This window comes from Melopsittacus undulatus, chromosome 5 (genome assembly GCF_012275295.1).
Source record: "Melopsittacus undulatus isolate bMelUnd1 chromosome 5, bMelUnd1.mat.Z, whole genome shotgun sequence".
Classification (NCBI taxonomy): domain Eukaryota; kingdom Metazoa; phylum Chordata; class Aves; order Psittaciformes; family Psittaculidae; genus Melopsittacus; species Melopsittacus undulatus.
In genome coordinates this window covers 38,015,850-38,030,370 of record NC_047531.1, presented here as the reverse complement: position 1 = coordinate 38,030,370, position 14,521 = coordinate 38,015,850, and the positions used below count along the sequence as shown (strand labels likewise).

At 45.9% G+C, this 14,521-nt stretch overlaps 2 protein-coding genes across 2 annotated transcripts; one reads left to right on the top strand and one right to left on the bottom strand.

The window, feature by feature from the left end:
* Window positions 1-238: 238 nt before the first annotated feature.
* LOC101877813 (cathepsin E-like) lies at window positions 239-8,259 on the bottom strand. Its single transcript, XM_005142594.3, has 9 exons — window positions 8,204-8,259; window positions 7,862-8,039; window positions 5,700-5,817; window positions 5,114-5,232; window positions 4,458-4,657; window positions 3,942-4,064; window positions 3,122-3,266; window positions 617-715; window positions 239-521 (listed from the first exon to the last, which is right to left on the bottom strand). The coding sequence occupies exons 1-9, from the start codon at window positions 8,257-8,259 to the stop codon at window positions 342-344; spliced, it is 1,218 nt and encodes a 405-aa protein (XP_005142651.2). The 3' UTR covers window positions 239-341.
* A 4,853-nt stretch (window positions 8,260-13,112) lies between these two features.
* On the top strand, window positions 13,113-13,949 carry LRRC10 (leucine rich repeat containing 10). Its single transcript, XM_005142595.1, has one exon. The coding sequence runs from the start codon at window positions 13,113-13,115 to the stop codon at window positions 13,947-13,949; it is 837 nt and encodes a 278-aa protein (XP_005142652.1).
* The last annotated feature ends 572 nt before the right edge of the window (window positions 13,950-14,521 follow it).

The window sequence follows — 14,521 nt, the reverse complement described above, 5'->3', positions numbered from 1 at the left end:
CCCCTGCTCATAACTGCTATCTTGTCAGCCTGGCACTGTTCAGCCTATTTTATCCTTCCTGCTCTTTTGCAGACCTGATTGCTGAGCTGTTTGCACTTCACCCTGAGAGCTGTGATGTCCGTCAGTTGTTCAGGAAAAATTGATTCTCAGATGTAAACATACAGAGATTGAACCAAGCTGTGTAATTTGGGACAAGGATCACATCAAAGCCCTTAAAACCTGGTGGGGGACAGCACAACTGCATTTAGGTCCAGAGTTTCAGTTAAAGCCCTTCTTCACACTTGTGTTGAAGATCATTACATTAACATTCAGGTTAAGGCAGAATAAATGCTGTTTAGGACTCAGTCGTAATCCTTCCTATGAGCAGCTTTTGCAAATCCCACTCTGTCATTCCCACGGTCAAAAATGCAGTAAAACGCAGACATAAAGACGTCTCCTAAAATCCAGAGCAGACCATTGCGAGTGGGGATGTCGAGAGACTGAAAGCCGCTCATGCAGAAAGTTTGGTCTTCAATAGACTCCTGGAAGAGAAAGCACAAAGTGTCATTGGGATAGCCTGCTCCAGCCCCATCTAAAGAAGTAGGATATATGGAACAGGGAGATTGCAGATGCGCACCTTTATGATGTACTGCTCTGCTGTCAGCTTGTACTCATGGTGTCCAATCGTGAAGCTTATGTGAGGCAAACTGGACAGTCTTCTGCAGTCTACAAGAAACTATGTGATGCACGGATTGAGACAGAATAGGTTTGCCTTTTTTTAAGTATCTCCCTTTGAATACAAGACTTTAGCAGCAGGTAATAGTGAATTTGCTACAGACAGCATCAGGCTGACTTATGGCCCAACACTGCCCTCCAGCTTTCTAGCTCCTGCACTGGGTCAAACCAGCCTAGCAGCTCAGACGGCTGCACCAAAGCCCCAAGGGACCCAGTACTGATGAAAATCCCTGTGTGCCTCAGAAGAAATGAGGTGAAGGGAGATGCTGATGTGCCCGGTGTAGCACACAGAAGCAAAACTGAGTGTGTTAGCCCCAGTGAATCCATATCAGCAAGCAAAAGGCTTGGGCTGGATGGAGGGAACTGCCTCCAGCCTATATAGGGAGCACTCACCCCACTCCCTCACCTAACATCATCATTTTAGGGGAAAAAAGACAGTGAGGAATACAATGCTTTGTGCTTATACTCTGCCCTGAAGTGGGATTTAAAGATCAGAAGAACTAAACTCCGGCATGGTCATTAATTCCCATAAGTAATACATCCACTTATAGTAATACAGAAGATAATTTCCTGGCCTTTCTTGTTTATTTCATGAAACAAGGGGTGTGTTAAATGGCACTGCAGAATGCCCCAGAGGGATCTTTGTGGAAACCATAGTTTTAAAACTCATTGTTTTAGAGACTTCCTAGAAGGAAGTATCTATTTTTTGTTGCTGTTAAATCTGCTTTATGAAAATGTATCTCTAAATCTTGTGTATACTTGTCAGGTGTTATACCATTAGAACAAATAAATGATGGGATACAGAGGATAAGACTGAAAAAGCCGGTGCGATAGTTTGTAGGATACAGGAAGCAAGACATTTTCATTTACATTTATTCATTTACATAGCTAGTATGTCCAGAATAAATTAATCCTTGCTGGAAAGAGATATAAGTTCTGGTAAAACCACTGACGTATGCACCCACTTATAGTAGGATAAATTTGAGCCTATATATTTAGCCTGTCTGTGCTTGCTGCAAAAAGAGTCACAGAAAGTCTTGCTTTCAGGATGCTTTTTTGCAGAATCTGAGATGCTGACTGGGTGTTCTTATGTCAGCACTGAAGTATATAAACTTATACTGCCACGACATGTTCCTGGTGTATATTATACTAGTATAAGTACATTGGAAATACACAAGTGCCACTTCAGGTCTTCCTTTTACAAAAGGAAGCAGATTAAAAGTCCACTTTTGTCTTTGATCTCTGCGCAGCAACCATAACACTCAATGTTCTTCCAAGAGCAGTCATGGTCAGGATCAAGGCAGCTGCAAAGTTGACAGAAGCCATACAGGGCAGCTTCACTTGGGGCACTGCAGCTGTGGTGGTGTGGCGATTACCCATGGGAATCAGCCAAGGGCCAGCAGTAAGGCATTAGGGTAAAAATAAGCTACTCTTTCCCTGGCAGCAGGTGGATTTAGCTGTCTCAGGCTTGCTATCTGAGTGCTTAGATGTTACAAGGGTTCAGTTACACCATGTGAAAACTGCCAGCAGGGAGATGCAAAAGGCAGCAGAGAGAAAACTCAGCCTGGGATGGCAAGGCCATGGGAAAGCCTAACATACCCCAAGCAACTTCAGCTCATGCAAGCCCCCCCAGGACTGGTGCAGGGAGTCAAGGGTTGCAGGGGTGGGGTCACAGAGGCCATCAAATGGTACATCGAAGATGTTCTGTCCCACTGCAGGAGAAGGAGGTTCTCCTCAGAAGGCAGGCACAGGTGGGAGAGGGCAGGATTTGAGGCAGAATCAGCAAGGGGAATGCAGGAGAGAGCAGAAGGGAAGTGAGGAAAACCAGTGAGGAGACAGAGGAATATGAGACAGCGAGGTCTGTCCAAGCACGTGGCCCATCTGCCAGGAGCCAGCGTGGTGAGTGACTCCCAAGATCCCTGGCACGACACTGCCTGCTCCACTGCAAGCTGACAGTGAGAGGTCCTGTCTGTGGAACCATTGTATGGTGTAATTAAAATGCCTTTCCCTTTTCATTTGATGCTGATGGGGCTGGCTGTGGCAGCATCACTGGGGAGCCAATGGCTATAGCTGAGGACAGTGAAAATCCACTGATTTTACAGAAGAGAATGATCTCTGTTGTAGAGTACTGACTGAGTCCTCAAACAGATTCCCCCATTACTTCCTTACACAACCGTACAGATGAGTGTGGGAAAGGAAGAGAACATTTGTGAGGAGGACTGGGGCAGCAAGGCAGATGGGCCAAAACTAGCTTGGTTGTGAGTTCAGTGCTGTCCTGGAAGCAAAGCTTTTGCTGGGCCATTTCTGAGCACTTATTTCGGTTATTTTCCCACCCCCTATGCTCTTTGCACCAAATACCAGTTTCTCTTCCTGTTTCCTGGCTGGTTTCTGGCTCTATAGTTTTTACCTCTCCAGTGTGTGATGGACTTGCCCCAATATACTCCTGTAATCGCCTGATTTGTGAAGAGGGGCCCGTGATAAGAGAAGTGCCTGAGTCAACGATGGCTTCGCAGCCGTGGGAGCAAAATGCCACCTGGCCCTGGATCTTTATGCTGCAAGAGAAAAACAAAGCATCTTAAAGCAAATGGCATATACACAGTGACTGAAGCAGCACATTATTGCTAGCTAAAGTGCCAGAGTACGGACTAAGGTTAAAACTAGCTGCCAAGCTTTGCCAATCTTTGAAGACAAGAATGTCTTTAGAAGACAATAAGGTAATAAAAGGAAAGCGCATGAGGAAGATGTCCTGTCTGTGGACTCACTTTACTCTCAAGACTCCTACAGCCCTAATCATTTGCTTCCTGCAGATGAATTTGTTCTCACCCACAGGTATGTGTTGTCCTTGATTTACACAGCATGCTGGACGAGGAGCAAAGAGACACTGACTTCTTTGACCAAGGTTAACAGGAAAGATGAGAGCAGGACCCAGAGCTGGATTCTGTTCCTGTGTGCCTTGACTTCTTAACTGAATAGTCTACTAAGAGTCAACTTGACCACTGGTGTATCATACTAAAACTTATTAACATGCTCTGCCAGAAAACAGCCACCCATATGTCAGCAGATTTAGACAGCTAATATATCCCTGCCTCATCCTGCTGAAACGCCTCTTTTAAAGGCACAAGGGTAAAACACTGCAGCTGAGTCCTCCTGTATAACCAAGTGTTTCTGCCTGCAGGTTTTACCTGGGGAGGTGAATTCCACCAGATATTTCATACATACATACATACTTGTTCACGTGTATTTGCCAATAGCTTTTCTCGGTGACTGGAACCCAGTGGATTGAACCTTTGTAGAGAGAATGGTCTATCCCCCCCAGAATCAACTCACCACCGTTCTCGGTGTCGTCTCCTCTGAAAGCAGAAGACAGGTTAACACAGACATGGGAGTGTGCCAGCAGACACTTACAAAGGAAAATACAAACCACAGCCCTTTCTAAATTCAGGTATGGGAGCTGAAAGGGATTATTTCTAACCTATAACTGCATATGTCCAATCTCAGAGCCTCCAAACAGCCTCTGAGGAGACATTCTGTAGACTGCCAAGAACTAAGATAGGCAGCAGGAGAAGGCTGAGCCAATTGCTGCTTTTGCCTCAGAATAAACAAAACAACAAAAAAACCTCCCAACCAAAACCCAAGAAATGGGGAAAATTCCTTTCTTGAGTCAAAGCTTTATAGAGGTGCATGGTTGTCAACAGTTAAAACAGATGTACTTCTCTTTTGGCAGTGTTGCTTTAAAGACTGACCTTTTCAAATAGAAAGAGAAGACTGGCTCCTCTACCAGCTGCTGGTTCATGATGCTGTCAAACACAGGCAGAGCATTGCCTACTATCAAGGAGGGATATCCCAAGCCCAGCACACCATCAAAATGTGCAAGGGCAAAAGTTGTTCCTGGCTCAAACACCGACTCGCCAAAGTCCTGGCCCTTGATGGAGATGTTACTGATCTGTTTGGTACCAAACAAAAACAACAAGCCCAAAACAATTGAAAGCAAAGACACCATCAATTACAATGCATTAACCACATTTCAGATCCATATCAATGGATTCATTCCATTTATAAAGCCTGCACAATATTCTTGTGTGACTTGCATCAATAGAACAGGTGCTCATTTAGCAGGTAGGCTGCACCAACTCCTTTGAACGCTTTAATTCTATGGCTGCTTGTTTATAAATCCATGACAGGACCCAAGGAGATGAGCAGAAATGAAAAACAGAATCTTATGGGTTTGTCTTGGTAGTGCAAAGCTGGAACAGCACCCTCACCTCTCAGCACCCAGCTTGCTGGTCCCTCACCCTGCCCTTGCCTAAACCAAGTAAGGCTTTCCAGGGCAAAGCCAGTTTGTGAACTGCCTTAAAACAGCTGACCTGGAGGCTGACACCCGTTTGAGGTGGATACCTACCTGCAGTGTGTCTTTGCCAGCGATGCCCAGAAGCTGTCCCGTGCCATACTGCAAGGAGAACGCTTCCCCGCCGTGCTCATACGAATCTGACAGGAAGGACTTGAATTTCTGGTGCACCCCTACACAAAACAAATGACATCTGTGCACCGAAGGGAGGTAGTGGGGATGCACCTGCTCCCCAGTGCAGAACCAGATGAGATGCAAGAGGAAGGTGTTGATGGATGCCCTGCAGGCAGCCCCATTTTTCTGTACCTTGAAGGTTATTTGGGGTTGTAAAGACAAATTAAAACAAAAAATGGGCATTTTCACCACTACTGGTAGCTCCCTCAGGTTTATTTTCATGCCTTTTACATTAGACACCTAATGGTGCAGAAGGACCCTTGGCAGTGCAGCCAGTGCCTTCCCTGGCTGTGCGGTGATGTGAAGGGACAGAGACAGAGGATAAGCCAGGGAGAGGAGAGTGGCCCTCAGGGGTGTTCCAAATCTTCCCTTCCCAAATCTCTGCTGCAGGCAAGCTCCTTGGGAAAGGAGCAGTGTCCAAGGAACCCAAGACACAAAGAACAAAAGGGAGAGTAAGATTTCTTACTGCACGCTTCACTGATGCAATAAGCAGAAGGGACCCAAAAGTTGGAGGAGCCGGTGTCAAACACGACGGTGAACTTCTGGGGCGGTGTGCCGACACTCACAACTCCATAGTACTGTGCCTGGGGGGCAAACAACATAGTCTGCTCTAGGCTGCAGTGCTATTCCTGAGAAACAGGCAGACTCGGGAGCATCACACAATGCTTTCTCAGGGGGGTGGGTGCAATTTGAACATGAAGGCATGCACTGGGCAGAGTGTCTGGCTCCAGGAGTGGGTGCGTGCAGCAGATTTCACTCCAGCTGCATGCATAACAGCGCAGGGTTTTTAAAGCCTGTTAAGCAAACATTCGGTTGGGTTCCCCCATGAAGTCAACAAGCCCTCTTGCACTGACATCAGTGGTCAACCCCGAGACAAAACCCTTGTAGAACCACAAAGGCAACTCCTTACTGATGTCAGTAAGAAACCAGTGGTGCAGAAACAGCACAACCAGCCTCTGTCAGCATCAGAGGGCTCCAACCGATGGCACACTGTCATGTGTGGCTGAGCTTTTTCCTTTGTAATTGTCAACCCTTAGAAAGTCAAAAATTTGTTCTGTTGCATTGACTGTCTGATGAACTGAACATATTCGTCCAGTGGAAAAAAAAAACAAGTGACCATTACTGGATACCAGCTGAGGATAGAGATAATCTGTGAATATGTGAGTGCTGGAGTGAAGAGCTTATCCACATCACGAATGCAAGTGTCTAAGTGCCCCTATCTGGCCCTAGAAGAGCACTTCAGCATTAAGAGGCCTATTTTTAGGAAGAGGCATTTCTGGAATTCAAATGCAGATAGAAAAGCAATAGCGAGTGCCAAGCCTTTTGTAGCAATGCAAATATTTGAATGTGTATCTTCAAGAGCATACTTGTTAATTAATACACTGAATATGGTTTCTGACCCCGGAGTTTAGGGTCTGGATGAGATAGTCATGAAAAGGCAAGCAAGTGCACCATTTAAGAGAACATACAGTAGGATTTTATTCCTTCCTATATTAAACAAACCTGTATTGATTAATCTGTAAAGTGAGGCAGTTCCAAGACATATTCATCAAGAAGAAAAAACAGAAAAACCACAAACACCCTGCACTGAAATCTCCACAAAACTGATCCTGGTGCTAGTTGGATATGATGGGGAAGGGGGTTTGTTTTGTCCTTTTGAGATTTATCCCTCTTTGATAAGCTTTAAAGCAGGCTGAAAGGTTTCGGTCTCCTTTATTCTTCTTTTACAGAAGAATACATCTTACACACATCTCTAGCTCATCTTGACATATTTCATGTCAAGTGTCAGGGAGTTCTTGCTGAATTAATTCAGCCTTCCCTTCCCTGCTCAGATGCAGCCTCCACAACATCTCTGCAACTTAGCTTTTCTTTACATAAGCATAGCAGAAGGATCAAATAAAAGAGAGAACAGAGACCATCCAAGAGGGCAACATGCTAAACCCAGGAAAGACAATCTACAGAATGGCTGACCTGCTGACTTGTCTGTCTGAGATCCAATGGAACTCCTTTTTTAGCTTTTTCAATTTAGGTGGTCAGTTCAGCCAGGTTAGTGTGAGAGCCAGGTCAGTCTCCAATATTTAATACACATTAAGCCCAGGAGATAAAAGCAGGCAAATAAAAACCCTACTTGGGTCTTTACTATCACTAATGTATGATACTGCATGATCAAATAAATGAGATTTGGGGGAATTTTTTATACCATGCAAACAGCCAAGTTTCTGATAAATAGAATACAGCTAAATGAAGCAATCAAGTTCTGCCACAAAAAACCCAGTCATGAACCCATATTGATACAGGCAATCCTACGTTAGTCTGGATTCCCAATCAAGTCCAATCCAGATCTATACAAAAATAAAACTTGTCAGAGAGCTACCACTGCTAGACTACATCAGCTTTCTACCCAGGTCCCATGCTAACCAGGATCTAGACAAGCTGCATACTGCAGACAAGCAGACTAATGTTTTATGATCTAATATCTAATGATATTATGATCTAACAGTTTAGAGCAACAAGCCACCTCAAGCCCTGTATATTCATTGAGAAACTAGATTTGAAATGTGCTGGAAAAAAATAATGTGTCTTCAAGAGAACGAGTCCTTATGATTGCATTACCAAAACTGTACTTACATTCATGTAATCATACAGCCTTTCTGAAGCGGTTCCAACTGATAAAGCAATATCTGCAGGGAAACAATGCAGGTACCTCCGGGCAAAAATGTCAGGGTGGTGATTCCTCCAAAACTCTTCTAATTCTCCCTTTTCCTTCAGCTGTTTCTTGACAGATTTGAATTGAATGAGAGGGATTCTACATAAACAACATAAATGCACAAAAATTCACTGGTTCTCCTTTCTAGAGCTCTCATAAGCTCTTTTATTGTTAAATTTGCTTCTTTTTTGAGACCTCAGGTAGCAATGAACACCCTGGAAAGCATCTCAAACGTGCCAGTGATGCTAGATGTATTTTCTTACCGTTCCAGGGCCAGGGTTAACGGGACATAAAGCACAGCCAACAGCATCACCCACATGGCTCCAAGCAGGTCAGAGTCTAACAACACTCATTTACTCAGAAATCCCTTTTTTATAGCCTGCTGTCAGCAGAGGGCTGTTCGCCAGGTCAATCAATCACAGGAGGTCAGTGCTTTGGCAGAAGAGTGATTCATTTGCTCTCAGAGTAACCGCTGGATTGTGCAAATAGCAGTGTCCAGTGGAGCTACTAAGACACAGATAACCAGGGCACAGTGTAGACCAACTAGACTTTTTATTTGTAGACCAAATAAACATGTTATTAACAATCTTTACTGTCATTTACATAAATCCATGGTATGAGCTTGGCTATTGTTAGGATGGGAAAGAGGAGGTGGTCCAGGAACTTGCCTGTTTCCCTCCAAGTAAGCTTCTTTTCAAAGTTATTTTAGTGACAAGCACCCCAGATGTGTCCAATGCAGAGAAAGAGGACATAACATGTAACCATTTCCCTTTTACATGAAGGCATTTCAGCAGGGCATTTGTAGGGTTATGACAAGTCATCCCCTAAAAACTGAAGTTTAATTCCCTATTTATGCGAGAGCTCCAGACTAAACATAAATGTGACTGCCACATGACAAAATAGGGTTCGAAAGTAAAACCCATGACAGGCTGCAACACACAGTAATAAACAGCCAGTGGCTTTGTGCGGGTTTCAGCAAGACATTTGGAAGCACTCACTTGGGTTTATTTTCCTGCGAGCTTCCTGAGGTTAGCAGTTCCCACTGCTGCCTGACACTTGGGTCCAACTCCAACTGGCGGAAAAATCATGGTGTCAAAGAGGCTGATCTGGCGGAGAACAGCCCCAATCCCATTAACTGCCTGCGAGGAAGCTCAGCACTGAGACTGTGAGTTACTTGTGAGACATTCTGAATCCTTCCTCTGCATGAGGAAGCACAGTGAGCAATCACACGCTGCAGCCTGGCATGCGTCAAAAGCTGAATGTGAATAATCAGCCTTTTTTGTTCAAAGGCCTATGCTAGGATGCTGGGAAAAGAGCAATGACAAATTTTTCCCTGGAATACATCACTTATTTCAGGTGGACTGCTCACCACATGAGGGTGAACTGGAACTCAGTACCCTCCCAAGAAAGACAGCAGAGGTTTCACACAGTGAAGAGTGAATGTTAAGAACATGGAGGAGGCAGGAGTCATCGTCTGCTCTAGCAACAATGCTCCAGTTAAGAAAAAACAGAAAAAAAAACCCCAAACACACAGTGTTTTGCCTTAAAACAAGCTAATTCAGAGCTCTAGTCTTTAGTCCCCTGGATTTTGAAACACACGTTCTACTTTTTCAAATTTACCTGCAAAAGCATGAGGGCTACAGAAACCCAGCGAAGGCTGGTGTCCAGAGCTGTGTGCGGAGCTTTGGAGCTGAAAAAGCACCTCTAGTCTCAATTTGTATAAAAAATACTAAAATTAAAAATCATGCTTTTACATTGGTTTCCATGTTACTGCAATTGGTCTTTAGTTCCCTAGCTCTGAGCAGCATTCCCTGTTTCTTGCTCAGAGGTTTTACACAAGTTCTCAGCAAGCAACCAGATTTTCTGCCCCACAGCTTTCCCAGCCACCGAGCTGCAGGAGCTGGGTGCTGGCAATGAGGACAGTGAGCAATAGCTGTGGTCATCTGTGAACTTCCAGGGAGCAAAGGCATTTCTCAAGGAGCCTACAGGCGCCACCTGATGCACAGCAGAGCAGATGTCATGCCCTCTGGTAGAGCAGTGTCACTTTGACAAGAGCAAGACAACGTCTGTGCTGAGCACCTTTATCGCTTGGACTTTTCCTCAAATGCCACAAACGCTTCTGGGAAGTCATTAATGTTCACATTGGAGGGCATCAGGATAACTCTGAAGACATGAAGTGGCTTTCAAAACATTGCCCTGGGTCTTGTGAGGGGACTGCCTTTGCCTTAGAGCTTCCACCAGGTCGCTGGTTCTCAGAAAGCCCAAGATGATTCATTTATTGCAAATGTAGCCCTTTGTTATCCCACCACACAAAGGTTATATTTTCCCCACATACTCTGATCTCACCGTGTGTTCCAAGCAGACATTCATTTCGCCAACAGAGGTACAAAATGAGGCAACAGAAGGTCATCGTGACTTATTCTGATAAGCTGGAATAATGATTAAACTACAATGCAGAGGATCCCTAAAAAACAGTGGTCTGCAGCTTAAAGGTTTTAGTGGAAATAATTCAAGTAGAAAAAAAAATGTAAGCATCTGTGCCTATAGACACAAGTTGTATTGCAAAGTTGTTTCTCTCCATATGAATTATTAAGGAAAATATGACTAAACAAAACAGCTAATATACTTTTGCCTAGGCTTTTATGTTGTTCTGATCTGCAGGATATCTGATGAGATTTGTCTAAGGGACATGTCTTTGTTATGAATGTTAATTCATTATTATTTATGCCAAATGTGTTTGGTTTTCCACCCTTGTAGCCTACAGCGCCTTACAGGGTAGGGAGCTTTGCCTTTAGAAGGTGCCACAGCTCCTCAGAAATGGAAACACATACAAAAACCATGAGGGCCATGGGGCTATTTTCTTATAAGTCAGATGACATTCCAGGGTACCTGCTTGGAAAAGGATGCCCTGCGAAATCTGGGAATGAATGACAGGCCCCCACAGCAGTGCTCTGTCTGGGTGTGTAGTGCTCAAGTAGTAAAATGGCTTCTCTGAGATGCCCATTCAGTCCGAAGCAGCTGGTGCTGTTGGGATGCTATGCCCAGCATGTCCTGCCTTCTGTCATGACAGCTAGTATTTTCAGCACCTCTCTTCCACAGCACAGCCACAGATGACTGCGGCGTATCTTTGTTCTCCAGGCTTGATACTCTGCCCAGCTTCTCCATCCAAAACCTACTTCATGGTGTTCATGTTGCAGCACTCATTGTTCTCTGTCTTGCAGCAACACTGGTTCCCAGATGTTCTCTCTGTTGTCCTCTCCCAGGAAACCCTCCTTACATTTCATAGCATTGCTGGTGCATGGCACAGACACATCTTGCAGGGAAAAGACTAGGAATATCCCACAGCTTACATTCGATTGATCGCTAAGAGCTGCTTTACACTGGAAAACGAGTGACAGTAGAGAGCTCTCTATTCCCAGATTTGACCAGAGATCAGAGGCCACCTTAACTGTTTGACATTGCCTTTTTCTCAATCTTCTGTTTGCTCTGCCTTTTGTTTTCCCAAGAATATGTAACTCTCAGCAATCACATATTTTGGTTGTGTAGAACGTAACACCCAGAAACCTACTGCAGGTTGTTGGAAGAAAGTATCTTCCCTAAATTATGGTAAGCGTGGAAAATGACAGCAACAAGCTGCAGGTATCAAAGTAGAGAGACAGCTGCTGGAAAGGCCGTTTCACCTGAAAACAGGAGAAGGCTTGCTTGGTGAAGACCTTAGAGCAGCCTTCCAGTACCTGAAGGGGTCCTACAACAAATCTGGAGAGGGACTTTTTACAAGGGCATGTAGCGATTGGACAAGGAGGAATGGCTTTAAACTGAAAGAGTGTGGTTTTAGATAAGACATAGGGAAGAAATTCTTTACTGTGAGGGTGGTGAGATGGTGGAAGAGGCTGCCCACAAAAGCTGTGGTTTTGAGCAACCTGGTCTAAAGGAAGTGCACCTGCCCATGGCAGGGGGATTGGAACTGAATGAGCTTTAAGGTCCCTTCCAACCCAAACCACTCTATGATTCTGTGAAAACATTCTGTCAGTTTTCATACCTGAAGGTCATGGTAAAGCCATGTCCAACACACAGGTAGGATAATCCCCAGGGAAGCTTAAAACAGAAGCAGCTCAAAAAGTCAAAGTATACAGAGGTGCCTGCACATGGGAAGGCAAGTTTTCCTCCTGGAAATCAGAGGTGCTCCTGACCTGAACAGCAACGGGTCTTCCTGGGAGAAGGAGGAGAACAGTTTACACTGTCACATCTAAATAGTCGTAATTCTTAACACTGTATTTATCTCACTCATACCAAGTGAGAATCTCGATGGAATTAAATTCATGGCAGTTTCTTGTCAGGACACAGGGACTGCAGTAGCACAGTTGGAAGGTGGCCGGAGGACAGCGTTGGCAGGTTGTGATAGCGAGCATATTAAACAGGGGTTCAGACAAGACGTAAAAGACAATGTAATGAAAAAGGCCCTACAAAGTCAAGAGTGCCAGGAGCTATAGTAAATGCCATTAAATTAGGAACATAAACAGAAGAGCAGCTCAAGATAGCAGTTTGCCAAGTGTTCGTGTTAAAGCTTTAAGATAAGCACTGGGTGGCAAGTTACACTCTGAAATTATGCATTTGGCACCTTGCAAAGTAAATCCCTAGAAGTGCCACTCGTCTGGAAAATCAGTCGAGCCCTGGCAGGTATTTTAAACACCAATTCGATTACATCCAACGTTTCTGCTGAAGGTCTCATGAAAGCTAAACATCTGCATTTAGAAATCTGGTCTTCTGTGCTGTTTACTCTCCCAAGCCAATCCCTGCAGAGAGCACCGGCTGCACAGACAGCACAGCTGGATAGAGAAGTGAGGGGCTGGGGCACTCGGGAGATGGTCTGGGGCAAAATCAGTGAGCATTTACAGTGTGCATTGCAGGAAGAGGCAAGAAGGAATGTTGTTGGGGAGGGGCGAGCAGGAGTGTGAGAGAGAGAGACCTGCGCTCTGCATCATCCTGTCCATAATCCCCATCACCAAACACTCATTTGGTTATCAGAAATGTCTCAGAGCCCTTGAGATTAATGGCTGGTGCCATGTAAACAGAGCCTTATATTGGGAAGACGGAGTTACTGGCAGGCCAGTGCACAGGCGGGCCTCTGTCCCGTACATACACACCCAGCCATCCCCAAAGAAAAGTCACAGGATGGGCAACAGTCTGAAAGCTGTAGCTGCTTTTGTGCCCTCTAATGAGTGCCAGAAGTACCTCCTGGAAGATCTAGAAGAGATGCCAGTGGATAAAATGGTGGATCTGAGTGGCAGCCAGCTGAGGCGGCTGCCTCTGCACATTTGCTCTTTTAGGGAACTGGTTAAGCTGTACCTGAGTGACAACAACCTGAACCATCTGCCTCCTGAACTGGAGCAGCTGCAAAACCTGCAGATCCTGGCACTGGACTTCAACAACTTCAAAGCGCTGCCCCTGGTTGTGTGCACGCTGAAGCAGCTGTGCATCCTCTACCTGGGCAACAACAAGCTCTGCAGCCTGCCCCTCGAGCTCCGGCTCCTGCAGAACCTCAAGACCCTATGGATCGAGTCCAACTGCCTGCAGTACCTGCCCGAGGTGGTGTGCGAGCTGACTCTGCTCAAGACCCTGCATGCTGGCTCCAACGCGCTGCGCACGCTCCCCACACAGCTGCGGTACCTGCAGGAGCTGCGCACCATCTGGCTGTCGGGCAACCTGCTGTCTGAGTTCCCCGCTGTGCTCCTGGACATGCCTTTCCTGGAGGTGATTGACGTGGATCGCAACTCCATCCGGTTCTTCCCCAGCCTGGCTCACCTCCCCGGTCTGAAATTGGTGATCTACGACCATAACCCCTGCAGGAACGCACCCAAAGTGGCCAAAGGGGTGCGCAGGGTGGGGAGGTGGTCAGAAGAGACTCCTGAACCCCGAAAGCGGTCCGGGGCAGTGGTAGAAATCCCACTCGATGAGAGACCATCGCCACCTCCTGCCATCAAGCCTGAGCTGGAAGTTGAGCTCTATTGATGCTTCAGCTGCCCACTCTGGCAAAGGTGGCAGTGCACTCACACCACCACCCAGCCTCTACTTCGTTCTCCCTTGCTTTCTGGCATACAGGGAGCCCCACACTGCCTTGCTAGTCTTCAGGAGTAGGTGCACCAGCTTCAAGCTAGATGAGAGCAAAACCCTCTTGTACAGTGACCCCTTTTGCACACCACCCAGCACTCTCTACAGCAAAGACTTCATCCTTTTCCCCCTCCACCCATGTGGGGACCACTCAGAGACGGCAGCAAAGATGAGACAGTTCAGATGCTTTCTGTGGATGGACTGTGCAGAGCATGAATGGATTTGCTACTCTTCATCCATGGGCTCGCCCTTCTCCCCTCCAACTTGCTGAGGTGTCTGACCTCAGCTGGATGCTGCTGCTCAAAGTGATAGCTGCTGAGTCACTGCTGTAAAGCACAGCATTTGTCTCAAATGCCTTATCTGAAACACAGGAATAGCTTGAAGGTTTCGCTCCCGGTCGCATGGGAAGCAGTAGCAGAGCCCTGGCTGTGCTATCAAGGAAACAGTGCATATGTACCAGCGAGCTCTCCTCT

Excerpts from the sequence above, each read along its gene's own strand:
- LOC101877813 (XM_005142594.3), bottom strand. The coding sequence starts at position 8,259 with ATGTGGGTGATGCTGTTGGCTGTGCTTTATGTCCCGTTAACCCTGGCC. Across the intron at positions 5,233-5,699 it reads TTGCATCAGTGAAGCGTGCA|GGGTGCACCAGAAATTCAAG; the intron begins GTAAGAAATCTT and ends TGTTTTGTGTAG. Across the intron at positions 4,065-4,457 it reads TTCTCTTTCTATTTGAAAAG|AGGAGACGACACCGAGAACG; the intron begins GTCAGTCTTTAA and ends TTCTGCTTTCAG.
- LRRC10 (XM_005142595.1), top strand. The coding sequence starts at position 13,113 with ATGGGCAACAGTCTGAAAGCTGTAGCTGCTTTTGTGCCCTCTAATGAG.